Raw genomic sequence first — 14,978 nt, 5'->3', positions numbered from 1 at the left:
TTTATTATTTACAGGATAAGAGATCACTATAATGTGCTATTTCAATTAATTAAATGTTTCTCTGTTTAACTATCTGATATTTATTTACTACTGAATTGTCATGAATTTTCACATTTTCTCAGATATAAACATATTTGAAAAGTTATATTTTTATACAACTTATTCGTTATTTATTACATGAGCTTACATTGAGAATTTAAATGTATAAATCAGTTCCATGTGACTGCACGTACTTACATAATTTGGTTTGATATGTCCAACATGATTTGATCATATATTCTCAAAGCTCTAAATAAATTAACCTCCATATATCTTTTGAGAAACCAAGGCTCAAAGCCAAGCCACTGGAATTCTGCAACAGCCACACTTTCCCTGAAGTATCCCATTATTTTTTAATGCAATGAAATACAACAATTATAGTTTTTGTTAACTGACATCAAGTCAAGAAGTCAAGTCAAGAAGCTTTTATTGTCATTTCAACCATATATAGCTGTTGCAGTACACCGTGATATGAGACAATATTTCTCCAGGACCACGGTGCTACATAAAACAAAGACAGAGCTAAAAAATGTAAATAAAAACGTAAATAGCACCATAATGTATCAGGAGTGGCCGTTGCATGCTACTGCCATGCAGCAATCTTGGATCAAGATGTCAATCTATGGTAAAATTTGCACCATGCATTTCTCAATGTACTACAGTTCTGCAACTTAACATACAAACATTTCATGATATTATATTCACTCACTGTGGATTCTTACATGAGCCAGTTTTCCAAATAGTTCGGTCCACATAAACCCATCCATTTCCCCACAGCTTTGCCACTAGGGTGAAATGTGATGAAATGAGTTAATAAAACAGACAGATTACCACCATCACTGTTGTGTTTTAAGTCTGAGCTGCTTTCCGATTGTGTTAGTGACATCTCTTTCTCCTATATTTTTAAACATTAAAGCATATGGATGAAAATGATAGAGTTCATGATGAGACATTGATTGCCATCATCCATGTTGTAGTTCAAAGCCAAATCAGGTATAGTATACTGTAATATATGGAGAAAACTCCCTTTCCACCAGTACCAGGTAACTCAGTTCTCAGAACCCAGAACCCAGAACCAGGAAACCAACCCATCCACTGAGGGCTCAGTGCTCTTACTAAGCCTGGATAAAATGGTTGAGTTGCATCAGAAAAGGCATCTAGTGTAAAAACAAATAAGAGATATGGATCAGATGATCCGCTGTGGTGTCCGATCAGGGAGCAGCCAAAAGACAACGGTGATAATATTAAAATCTGCAGTAATGTTCAGTGTAAACTGTATCTTGAGCTTGATATTTGATTTGTAAAGATGAAGAATAATAGTCATTAATAACAGACTGTAGGATTACAGGTGTAAGTTAAAACATTTTAAATGAGAATATGTATTTGTAAAGTTAAACAGAAATTATTCTCAACATTTATTCAAGAATGAAATTTGTGAGGTTTAAATTTATTCAGTCTTAAATACAGGAGAGATGATCAGTGGTGCTGAATTTGTACCTTCATAATGTAAATAAGGACTGAAATATGGATAGAGTTTCTCAGTGAAAGACTGACCAGTGAAAGAGTAGATATGAGATTTGGACTTCACATCATAAAAGGAGACCAGACCCTCCTCATAATCCACAAATACCCCCACAACCTCCACCTTCTCTCTCAGTGTGAGGGGAACAGAGGGACTAGCACAAGCCTTATACTGATTCTCATTCCTCAGTACCACAGTCCAGAATCCATTCTGAGGAGTCAGTGTAATCTTCCCCTTCCTGTTAATGTTCTCTCTCACGACTCCTAATGACCAGTCAGTTTTCCCTCTGACCTGCACCTCATAATAAAATCTTCCTGAGGAGAAACTCTGCTTTCCCAGAACTCCTGGACATGCATCAAACCTCTTTGGTGTATCAGAGAGATTTTGTGGTTCGTCTCCATCTCTCACTTGTTTTCCATCAGCAGACAGGATGAGATCAGGATGAGCTGTATCAGGATCCAGAGTCATATCCACTGAGAGAAACACACAGTGTGTGATATGAGTAAACAGATAAAAAATATTAAATCATCATCCAGTGGATCAGATTCTGTATTGATTTATAATTCTTTAAAATGAAACAAAATACAGTGTATAATAAGAGTCTGTCACAGATGAGAAATATAAAATGTTTCCTCCTGAAATTTTAGTGATTGATTTCTGTCACAGAACATGAACAAAAAACTGCGTGTCCTAGTGATAAAAATCTGGTATGTTTTACATTTAGAAAGAAAGCATGTGACTCAAGTCTTTGTCCAGCAAAACAACAACATTCCCCTCTGATAGACAAAGAGTTTTTTGTACTCATCACTTTTCCACATACATGGTGTAACAAATCATTGTTTCAGAATCATTCATTATTTCCACACAATGTTTTACTAACATCTAGAATCTTTCATTTCTACAAGTGAATCTTGATTCAATCCAATCATAAAGCTGAAATGTAAAGGGGAAAGAACAGTGATTTACTCCAAGTTGTGAAATTTGGACTCAAACCTTTGGGGGTTTACTTAATATCAGGAGACACAAAACAGTACAACATGCTCCAGGCTCGATTGCCGTTGCCTAGCCATGAGTAACCCAGATGATAAACTTCACTCTTTGTACACAGGAGTTAGACATTTACAAAAAATAAAATAAAATTCTCCTCTGTGCTTGTGACTCAACACACACACATTCAGTCTTCACAAGTAAAACTAGAGACTAAAACCAAGTGTAGATGTTCAGAACTATTTATTGTTTTAACGATCAATCTAACAGGACACACCTCAGCAATTACTTGTAATTAATTAATTTCTGAGATCCCTTTTACGGTCTCCCACATACAAACTGGGATGGGGAAAAAAGGAGAAATAAAGTAAAATCAAAAGTAATTGGGTGGTCTGATACAAAATGTGCTATGATCTATGTTGTTTACCATAGAAACAAATCTACATATAAACATTAATAAATTAAAGCTGAAATTGTAAACTCTACTTATCTTTATCGTTTGAGCTCAAACACAAATAAAAAAAACTCAGTTTTAATTTCTATAATAAGAACATCAGCTGCTTTTAGGTTAAATGTAAATAATATCAATAATAATAATAATAATAATAACAATAATAACAATTATTGTTATTATTGTTATTGTTATTATTATTATTATTATTATTGTTGTTGTTGTTATCACTTTCATGTCATATTGTCCCTTCTCTCACATCGCAAAGTACATATTATTACAGTTATTATATTACTTATTATTATCTTATTATATATTATTATAATACTATAGTGCCATATTATTACAGTTAGGATTGTTTTAATACATTAAATGGGAGGCCTTTCAATGTAAAGAAGATGAAAGAGTAAAAATATTCTTACCTGCATACTGCTTCTTCTTTAAAAAGGCTGTGAAAACATGTAATTAAACAATGAATTATGTCCAAATAAAGTTACATTAATCAAAACATAACATAGTATATATACTAATTAGTAAAAACACCCTAGAACCTTTCACTTTTCCCCCCTGATTAAATCCAGTATTTTGCTGCCTGTGTGTTTAAGGTCATTGTCTTGTTGTATGTTGAAGTTCCTCCCAATATGACTGGGTGAATTTCTCTGTAAATTGGCAGACAGAATGTAAACATCTGAATTCATTCTGCTGTTACCATCCTGAGTTACATCATTAATAAAGCTTAGTGGACCTGTTGCAGAAGCAGCCATGAAAGCCCAAGCCATGACACTACCTCCATTATTTTTCACAGATAACCTCATATGTTTTGGATCATGAGCAGATCCTTTCTTCCATTCAATCACTTTGGTAAAGGTTCATCTTGATTACAGAAATTTTGTAGTTCGTCTCTGTACTTCTTTATGAATATATTTCTGCTCTTGATCAGTGGATTGTGAAAACTTCAGTTCTGCTCTCTGGAGGTTGTCGATGGTGTTACTGAATTATATTTTTGGGTTTTTCTTTACAGCTCTCACTATGTTCCTGTCATAAACTGCTCTTAATTTTTTCGGTCTGTTCTATGTCTGTGTGTTACACAAGTACACCAGCAATTTCTTCCTTTTCAAGATGCTTCCATATTGTTCCACTGGCTAAACCCAATGCTTCAGAAGAGAAACACGTAGCTCAGATCAAGAGAAAACATTCAGTACTGTGTGATTATGCAATCATTCTTACAGGGCACTTTTGGGCAAAAAGTAACACGTATCAATGACGTTTATTAAGGTACTATTTTCTGAGTTTTTTAACACATCTTGCTGTAAATATCAGGAAATGGAGGCTGTCAATCTGATCTATTGTTGCATGTTCACATGTTGATCGCATTCCAGTGTTCAACGTAGAGCAAAATACAATTGACTTTACTTGGACACCCAATACTTTTGGAGGAAATTGTAAATATTACACTCACAGAAAATACAAATCTAATTTTTACAAACTCCGCTGTAATTACCATATTCCATACGCTGTCTCTGCAGTTCTAAAAAGGGAAAGATATTAATATTAGAGATCTAACTGTTTGTTGAGTTATTAGTTAGTACAGTATGAGATTGTTCAACACTATTAACAAGGATGATCTTTCTATTCCCCCTCATGCACTACCTACTACATCATTACCAACAGTGCAACCTATAATGGCACATTACACACATCAAAGTGGTAAGTTCAGCATACTTAGAATTATATATAAATAGTTGTTATATAATTTATAAATTTTAGAGCTTTGATTCATGACAGACTGTGCTAATATTCGCTTGCTACTGTAGCTCACATAATCCATCATTTTAACAAATCAATTTTAATCAAAGTCAAATAGTAAAAATAGTCAAAAGAAATATAGTAAATGTAACTCATGATCTCAACTCACAGTGCTTCAGACACTGTATAAAATAGTTAAGAAGTTCAGGTATAATTACCAGCTTTCAGCATCTGTATCTGCCTCTCTGAAAACAGACAATTTTAAAATGTTAAAATTACACTTATTAGTCAGCTATAGTTGCAAAGCTGACAGCAGAAATGTTGTGTCTAAGACATTGTGCTCACCTACAGTACATGCAATATTATTCTACAAAATAATTCTACAAAATTTGCCCCATTACTGAGTCCTCTGTTTGTTCATGTCACATATAATGGTTTCATATCTTCAAACAAAATTTAATTTGACAAAAAATAATGTGAGTAAATAAATTTAAATTTAAAAATATAATTTCATTTTCTGTGTGAGTGTGTGAGTGAATGAGAGTGTGTGTGTGTGCCCTGCGATGGGTTGGCACTCCGTCCAGGGTGTATCCTGCCTTGATGCCCGATGACGCCTGAGGCACAGGCTCCCCGTGACCCGAGAAGTTCGGATAAGCGGTAGAACATGAATGAATGAATTTCATTTTCTGTCAGAAAAAGTTATTTAACACCAACTAGTCCTGTAGGAACAATCTCATAAAAGTGAATATGTATTATTATCACTTAATGACATTAAAATTATTAATTTGTTAATTTGGCATGTGTGCTTCATAGATAAAAATCTGTATTAGACTAGAGCTCCAATAAAAATGTGTACAAATGTACTGACCATTCAGTTCCATGACCTTGTAAGACGTAGATATCATTAATACATCTTGCATTAATACATCTTACAGCAAACATTTGTGCCCTATACTGTGGTATATATCAATGATAGGGTATTCTTATTGATTCTATGAAGCCCATATGACTGTCAGACAAATCATGTTAATGATCTCAAACTATAATCAAATTTATATTCATTACAGAATTATAAAGCACTTTGTGTTTCTTGTACAGCTTTCTGTAAAAACACATGTCTCAGATCAGTCAACTCTATCTTCTACTTTAATAATCTAATATCATTCTAGACATTGTGACAAAAGCTTGTCGTAAATTTTTCAGCACTGCTTTATAAAATATTTATGCTATGCTTATGAATGTATTATGAAAGTACTCTGCAGGTAGCATTCAAATAGCATTTACCCTTCTTCCTTTCTTTCTTTCTTTCTTTCTTTCTTTTATATAGTTAAATAATTATATAAATTTACCAACCCTTACTAAACAGTCATAAGTTGTTTTTTAAAACAGGAAATGATTTGTAAACATTAATGCAATTTCATTCCTGATTCCTATAATAGTGTTCTGATATACCAAATGCTAATGCATTTTTGAGTAGATTTGATCTGTTTGTTCAGTTTTGTGTTTATTTACTTAAAGCAGCAAGAGCCTAAACTACCATCACAGTGCTATACCTACATTTTGTGTCCTCTAGTGAAGGGCTCTTCAATCTTACCCACAAAGTGGCTGCAGGCTTTCAGACACACCTGACTCTACTTTAATCAGCTTATATCCAGTCTCAGATATCAAGCAATGCCTCTTATTTATCTGCTTTGAAAGACTGCAACCACACCAGACCTTTGTGTATAAGATTGAAGACCCCTGCTCTATTGAATCATCTGCCATTACAATGGCTATAGATTATGGATTGTAATTTTCTGCCAATACAATAGAAATAAAAAGTTTATATACTCCTGTTAAAATGTCAGAATTTTGTGTTTAGTGATCATTTAGTCATCAGTAAGAATAGTAGTCCATCTCAGTGATTTATTTACTTCTGACCACACTCATATACCCAATCTGAAAAATTTCAGTAAACAGTTAACATTGTCTTAAACCTGTTTAAATACTTTGTGTGAAACCTACATCACTACAGCACCCTAAACAACCTAAAACACTTCACAGATACCTTTGTGATTACATTTATTCATTGTAAACGCATCTCTGAAGACACCTCTCACTACAGATTTTATTGTCTGTCTGAACTTTGGAGTCTGTTGATTGTTTTATTGATGTTCTGTGTATAATTTATTCAATCAGTATGAAAATCACAAAAATTCTCTCTCACCTGTGGACTGCTTCTCCTTCTTTATCTCTGAGGAAAAAAAGACTTGATTAAACAAATTTTATTTAAAAGTTTTTGTGAGAATTCTATATAAATGAGAATTAAATTAAAAAAACACGAATCAGACTGCAGATTACACAAATGATTGACAGATGGGTGGTTTTGTTGTGGTTTAGCTATAAAACATATATGAGACACACAGTCAATTATCATACAAAATGTTATTAAGTACAAGATTTTCTTCATCATCCACACCATCAATCCAGGGAGAAGGAAAACATTACTTGATATTGATAATAAAATTAGTATTATTTATATAATTCTCATTGTTGTTGAATCTAAAAAATATTACTAAAAGTTATTTAAAATATTAAGTAAATGTTAGATAGATTAATGCAAATTCAATTCCTATTTCCTGAAATATTGTTCTGTTATTCCTATTGTTTAATGAATTGAAAAAAAAAATGTTTTGTTTTTTGTATGTTCATGAGTGTGATCTGTTTGATCTGTATCTCTGCTCTGTTTGGAAGTTATTTATTTTAGCTCTCATCATAAAATAATTTTCACTCTCATCATGTTATGTCTGCTTATGTCTTCCAGTGGACAACTGGCATTACAATGGCTGTAGATTGTGTACTGTAATTTTCTTCTAATATGATGGGAATAGAAAGTCTATAGTCTCTATATATCTATAGTCTATAGATTTGTGATGTGATGTTAAAAAAAAATCAAACAAAAAAGAAATGATTAAGAGAGTAATCAGTACTTATATATTCCTGCAGCTCCGTTAATGTTGCTGAATGTCTCTGAGCCCCTTGGTAAGTTTTTTGTCTTGACCATATACACATTTTTGAAGGGAAATCCTATTGTTAGTGATGAGAGCATAGACGCTGTGAAGAAAATCCTAAAGAAACAGCTGATATTGATTTTAATTGATGACAGTGGTATGATAATTACTTTTTAAAATAAAATTGAAGGTGATTGGTTTATTCTGAAGACAGCCACATACCCATTTATAAAACATACAGTATGCAAAGTGGTTCTAGTAGCTTCATATTGTTGTTGTTTGTTTATGTATTTTAAATAAAATATTTATTTGTTTTTACTTAATTTTACTTAATTATTTATGTTTTTTATAACCTGTAGTATAACTTAATGTTGTGGTGTTAAAACAAAGTTAATTAAATTGTACCTTCCTTGTGATAATTGCAAACAATTGCAGTTACGATCAATCCAACAGCAATAAGACATGCTGAAACTGAAATCCCAACAATCCACTTCCAAGCATCAAAGACTTTACCTAAAATGAAACCACATTTAACACATCACGGATATTTTAAAGGAATTCAATTAATTTAAAAGTACAAAGTGTTGTGAATACACTATGAAGCTTAAGCATATACAAGTAAGATTAATATAACATGTGTTTATTGTTTTGTCTTGTGTTTTGTTTTCTGTCTTATTTTGATATTAGACAAAGAACATGTCAAACAAACAGGGTTAAATACATGGGGGGAACCAATGAATTTAACCGTTTATTTGTCATGTTCTTTGTCGGCTGTTGTTTATGGCTATTGCGTGTGATCGTGTTTCTCGTCTTGTCTCATCTCGCCTTGTCTTGTGTTTTCCTTGCTCAGGATTACTTTGTGTTGTGTTTATTAATATCTGCACTTGCATTTGGCTCCTCTGCCTCTTGACATATAAATGGTGTTCATCAAGCTTATGTGTCATTATTAGTTACCTTAATCTCTAACGATTACAGTAGAATGTAACAGTCTAACTTATGTGTACACGTTTTATATTCACAGGCACTTACTACTGATGATAATTTCTGTCTCCATCATGTGATGATGTTGCTGAAGTTTGCAGTAAAAACTGTTAGAGTCACTATAATCATAAACAGTGATGCGGCTTTTCACACTGAAGCCCTCAGTGTCTCTGTGTGTCTGTGTATCTTCAGCAGTCAAAGTGACTCCTTCTCTGTCCAGCCACAGAACATCAGGTTCAGGGTTCCAGCCTCTGGACTCACACACTAGATTAATCCCTCCTGAGTTATCATAACTCTCCATCATTATCACTGGGTGGCTTCCCTGAGCTACAGTCAATAAAGAAAAAAAATATCTAGACTAATAAACATCAATTAGAAAAGAAAACATAAATAATAATAAAACATCAGTAATGTTAACTTCCCAACAAAGGTTCAACTCTAAATACTAAAAACAAAACAAGGCAAAATTTCATGAAAAATCATTATGCATGAAAGTAAAAAATATGAGGGAACTGTGTGAGGAAATGTCAGCATGGAGCAGAATTTCAAGGTAATGTTTTCAACATCTTGTGGAATCCATGACACAAAGAAATGTGACAGTTGTGCTCTAATGTCTGGGCAAATGCTATAGATTAAAAGAGCTTTATACAGTATATGCACAAATACATTAATAATGTTAAGAGATAAAAACATTTTTATGTACAGTAGTATAGCTTTTACTCTATAAACCTTCAGTGCAGTAATACCCCTTTTCCACGAAAAAGAACCGGGTGCTGGTTCAGAGCTAGTGCTGGTGCTGGTTCAAAGTAGGTTCCACTGGCGAACCTTCTAAGAACCGGTTTGCCTTTCCATCGGCTAGAGAGCCATCACAGAGCCGAGGCTGATGTCACTGTATACGCGTCACGTTTCCCAGCAACGCTAGCGCAGCAGCGGCAAACACAAACACAACATTAACAATGGCAGATGTTGCTTTACTGTTAATGCTCATGGCTTTGTGAACCTACATTGGCATCCAAACGTGGTGAATCGAACGTGTACGTGCAGCTCCATGTAATTTATAAAACGGAGGTTGTAATCGAGAAAGTACATAACATTATTTTATCATTAACACAGAAAAATTGTAGCCTTAGCATGTAGCTACCTACTATCATGTGTGCTGATAATTGATCATATTGCGGTAAAGTAAAAGTGTATTAAACATTAGTATACTTAAGGTACATTATCAAATGCGCTAACAGTAGCCCCGCCCCAGCCCCTGACACAAGCGGTTCTTAAGTCTAGACCAGCAACGTTTTGGTGCTACTTAAGAAACACTTTTCCTGGTTCAGAGCTGGTGCTTTGGCTGTCGAACTGGTTCTAAATTAGGCTCTGAACCAGCACTCAAACTGCCTCGGTGGAAAAGGGGCCTAATTGATCTTACCCTCCACAATGACGTTCACAGTGATGTCATCATACCAGGAATTGTCCTCAACAAGACACTTATATTCTCCTTCATCAGAGACTCTGAGATCTGAGAGTTTGAGTGAAACATTGCCTTTCTGTAGCTCCTCTTTAAACAGTGATGTTCTTCCTCTATAGGACTGAGCCTGATCTTCATTTTTGTCTTTATGATCCCTATAGAGATGCACTAATGAGTCTTCTACATATAGTTTGAACCACTCCACTGTCATGTCCACAGCACTGGTGTTGGGTTTGATGAAACAGAACAGAACCAGATCTTCACCAACCACAGCAACAAGAGGCTCTTCTGGACCAAACACCTGTAAACGCTCTGAATTGTGGGGATTAGAAGATCAGCAAGTACAGTATATCACTACATTTATTGTTGGAAACAAGACTGACCTTATTTAATTGTATATCTTATTTTTGAACATAGAGGCAAATTGTCTTTAGAGAAAAACACTTGTTTTAATACTATTTATGTATTACAGAAAACATTTAAGGACACTTTAAATGAATACATCTCATTTGTGGCAAACATTAAACTTAAATACATATTAGTAGTTTATAACAGGCACTTAGAGTCACACTGTTCTGGTGGATGAATGATGTATTAGCTATATAGCCAATTTAAGTAGTGAAAACCTCATTACTCAAAAACATACAGTATGAAGTAAATTGTGACATTTTTAAATGTTTTTGTCACAAAAACTGTGGCATTTATAATAGTGTAATTCAATGTTTACTGGTGTAAAACAAACATACAAAATCAACAAATGAATTTAGTAAAAGACATTAAAAAAGCTTATCATTTGAACTCTTCGTGATGGTGTTGCATAGTGTATCACTACCACTACTGTATACACACTCAATGTGCACACTAATAGGGTCACTTGAACACCCGTTCATATATGAAGTCATCCAATAAGGTTCCACGCATGCACTTTATGTGAACAGGTTAATCTTACTTTAAGTATTTTACTGTTAGTGCTTGTCATTTTGGTCATATTAATTTATGTATATAAGCAACAAAACTACACCAGGTTACATATGTAACAGGGTTCCCCGAGAAGGGAACGAGGTGCTGTGTGAGGGCTGTTCCAATGGAAACCCATCTTTGAGGAAGGTGTTTTCTGAAGCTCTGTGTGCACACTCGCCAATTTAATGGCCCAGAAGGACAAGTGACAAAGTGATTACAGTACGTGATTCCGGCTTCCAAAACAATCAGGGAGGAGGAGTTAAGGCACAAGCTAGAGTGGTAGACATAAGTCCTCAAGGCCCTTACTGGGCAAAGCAAATGCAGCCTCTCCAACTCCTCTGACTTATGGGGTGAAGGACAGTAGGCCTGCAAGATGACTGGACAACCCGCCATCCTGGGCACTTTAGAAACATATCTGGCCCTGGGGAGGAGGATAGCCTTGGACATGCCAGGGGAAAATTCTAGGCAGGTGGGGGCAATCAACAGGGCCTGCAAATCTCCCACTCCTTTAAGGTAGGCCAAGGCTTAGAGCAGAGCCTTCTTCACAGTCAGAAACTGCTCAGAGGCTGACTCCAGGGGCTCAAAGGGGGCTTCCAGCAGCCCCCTCAGGACCACAGAGAGGTACCAGGAAGGAAGGCATGGTCTGCAGGAAGGTTTCAACCATCTGACACAGTGTTGAAAGCAAGAGACCAGAGGGTGAAGAGGACAAGAGGACAAGTTTGTTATTTGCAATGATGGTGGCAACGTACTCCTCAAAAGTAGAGAAATGCAAGACTGAATGTGGAACTCCAGCACTGTACCGACCAGGATTTGATCTGGACCCTGACAGCATTCATTGCACCAGAAAAGGAAAAGCCTCCACTTCAGAGCATACAGTGTCCTAGTAGAGGGAGCCCTAGCTTGTCTTTGTCACCTCAGATGAGAGGCCTGCCTCTAGGAACTGGTCCCCCTCAGGGTCCAGGCCCAGAGCTTCCACATATTGGGGCGGGGGTGAATAATTGCACCCTGTGCCTCAGAGAGGAGAACCTTGCTGATGGGAATCGCTCATAGAGTGCCGTCTAGGAGGCTAGGTCCGTGAACCAAACTCAAGAGAGCCAATGAGGAGAAACTAACAGAAGAGTGATTTGGTCATTTTGCACTCTTTCTAGGACCTGCGGGAGCAAAGCTACCGGGGGAAAGGCGTACAGATGGAGCCAGGGCATCCAGGCCCAAAGGAACTGGATAAGAAAGGGAAAACCACAGCAGAGAGTGGGTCAACTGCTCTGAGGCAAACAGATCCACTTCCGCTTGGCCAAAAATCTGCCAAATTTGCTCCACTCAGTTAATGAAACCTGGTCTCTGTTAGAGCAGAATCTGACTTGTGCACACTAAAACAATGCAGCCCCTGAGGTGTAGGAGAAAGAGTTTCAAAGCTAGAAACACAGCCCTTACTGTATCTCCAAGCAATAACCCTTATGAACTTGATGGGATGTGCTCAAGGATGAAAGCTCACACCCGTGATCCAGAGCTGGAAAGGCCTCATGTGAAGCAGACCCAAAGGGATAACCGTGGCTGCTACTGACATGAGGCCCAGCACTCTCTGTGCTTCAGCGACAGAGAGGCTTTGGCCTAGCCAAATAACTTGCACTGCCGACAAGATGAAAACCACCCGAGCAGGGGACACACAAAACTGGTATACTTCGCCCCCAAAAGTGAACTTTAACTCCCTGTGCTCTGGCAAAATGCGTATGTGAAAATGAGCATCTATCATCACACTGCCCAGTTGAGTGAGCGTGGTGTTAACCTCCCAAAGATCTCCCCGGAGCCCTGAAACAGAGCACTGGCAGACACTAACCTGGGGTACAGATCTGTGCAACAAAGAGGAGTGGGCAGAGCCTCCTAGGAACCCCAGCCCTCATGCATCAGGATTCCGTTTTAGCCCACCTGGGCAAGATGACGGACCTAAGGTCTCCTTTTGCCTGACGTGTCTGGGCTTGGGCACACTGACTGGCCTCACTAGTCTTAGACAGAAAGCAACCACACTCAAATTTTTTACTGCTCAGGGTGAGCGAGTAGTGGGATGGGTGTGGCTGGAAGGTGGCAGTCGCAAGGGATAAACTCCCTGAAGGCTGCTGACTGGTGCTTTACCTCATGGTGCCTCTCAGAAATAGTACTCACTGGGTCCACGAACAAGCCTAGAAGCAAAATTGGGGTGTCAAAAAGAAAGGATGTATCTATGTATTTTATTTATTACATTGAGCCACAGGTGCTTCTCCGTAGCAACCATTAAATGGCCTATGGAGCAGGCCAATCTTCTTTGTGGAACAGCGCATGAGATCCGTGGCTCTTCTGAGCTCACCTCAGAGTCCAATCCATCACCACCATCGAGCTCATTTACCTGGTCAGCCAGGTAGGCCTGCAAACCTGCTATGGTGTGCCTGGCCACACCCTTTTTGCCTTCTGCCATATATGCTTTAACCACAAGGGCTGAAGTAGCGCTACATAGCTTGGAGGGAAGCACAGACTTCCTCCATGTAGGTGATACAGGAGACAGATTTCAATCATAGGCATCGCCCCATACCCATAATATTCAAGCCCTATAATGGCTGAAAAGTCAGACATGGCTGGGGAAAAAAGCCGTACTGAAAAGGGATTCCCCCAAGACCTTGATACTGTATGTCGAGATGGAGGTCTGGGAAAAAAAGCAGCTGCCTGCATGGAGGTGGGCTGCGGCAGCGCATGTTACCACCTCAAAGACCACTGATTGTTGTGGCAGATCAGAGGAGGAAAGCCCCTCTTCGCCCACATCGAGCTCAGATGTCCTTTTAAAACATTTCCATTTATTTATAAACAATAAATGCTGTGTTTACAGTTTACTGCAGTGGTTCTGATGTTTTCTGCATGCAGTCTGTGTAGTTTCAAATTTATTAATGTGTGCAGGATGCAGAAGAAATTGAAGCTGCTGTTTCTTAGCCTTTCTAAGCATACTGGCATAATAATGCATCAAACCTACTCAGATGTGTAGTGAAACCTTTCAATCTAATTAGAAAGAAGCCCACTTGTCATGACTCAGCTTCCAGATGAATGAGAATCTTCACATATGACTAAAAAAAATCTGTTTCGATTAAACAAGCTTAAAATTCACAGTAAACAGCCACACACATGCACACAAAAACACACACAATTTTTCATACCTGATCGAGATTCGATAAAGCTGAAAAGAATTAGAGTCAAACACCACAGCATAATCCCTGAAAGATAGATCATCAGTGCTTCAGTTTTTTCCACCAAGATAAATATACTTTTCCAAATTACACTAGGTGGGCAAATTAACCTAGTTCAGTTATTTCAAAATCACAAAATACTCACTCATTTTTCCGTTTATAATTTTCTTAATAAGACGATCCTAGAACCTTCTTTGCCTGTCAACACTTTCAGTTTCGTTTTGAATCACGTGATACCTTTTCTTTAGTCACACTTTTTTTTCTACAGAAGCTCTCTCTTTATCTCTTTCTGTAACCTTGCTGAACATTGAGTTGGTACAAATGTATTTTTTTAAACATGATTAAAAATTAAGCCAAAAGGTTTAATGTTGTTGAAATTTTTTTTTAAAAAACTTCAGTAAAAAGGAGCTATATGATATTAAGCAGGCATTGTGTAATTGTTCATAACTGTTCACAATGTAGAATATATATTAATATGGGAAAATTTTTCATTGCTTTTTGTCTGTAACAGGTTGTTTTTTAATTACAGGATAAGTGATCACGATATTGATCTGATTTAACCATCTGATATTTATTTCCTAGTGAATTATCAGAAAAGCTCAAATATAAACAGATAAACAAAGTTGTATTTTTATCTCTG

The 14,978-nt window shown here is 36.7% G+C and overlaps 1 protein-coding gene across 1 annotated transcript; it reads right to left on the bottom strand.

Annotated features, from left to right (window-relative positions):
* Positions 1–367: 367 nt before the first annotated feature.
* On the bottom strand, positions 368–14,547 carry LOC132848819 (butyrophilin subfamily 2 member A2-like). Its single transcript, XM_060874842.1, has 9 exons — positions 14,484–14,547; positions 14,309–14,365; positions 10,137–10,487; positions 8,765–9,043; positions 8,141–8,248; positions 6,952–6,978; positions 4,501–4,527; positions 3,422–3,448; positions 368–2,034 (listed from the first exon to the last, which is right to left on the bottom strand). Exons 1-9 carry the CDS (start codon positions 14,485–14,487, stop codon positions 1,487–1,489), a joined length of 1,428 nt encoding a protein of 475 aa, XP_060730825.1. The 5' UTR covers positions 14,488–14,547; the 3' UTR covers positions 368–1,486.
* Between the last annotated feature and the right edge of the window lie 431 nt (positions 14,548–14,978).

The sequence above is a fragment of the Tachysurus vachellii genome, chromosome 7, assembly GCF_030014155.1.
Source record: "Tachysurus vachellii isolate PV-2020 chromosome 7, HZAU_Pvac_v1, whole genome shotgun sequence".
NCBI lineage: Eukaryota > Metazoa > Chordata > Actinopteri > Siluriformes > Bagridae > Tachysurus > Tachysurus vachellii.
This window is presented reverse-complemented; position numbering and strand designations above follow the sequence as displayed.

Excerpts from the sequence above, each read along its gene's own strand:
- LOC132848819 (XM_060874842.1), bottom strand. Across the intron at positions 10,488-14,308 it reads CTTTATCGAATCTCGATCAG|AGCGTTTACAGGTGTTTGGT; the intron begins GTATGAAAAATT and ends CCCACAATTCAG. Across the intron at positions 3,449-4,500 it reads GAGACAGCGTATGGAATATG|CCTTTTTAAAGAAGAAGCAG; the intron begins GTAATTACAGCG and ends ATGTTTTCACAG.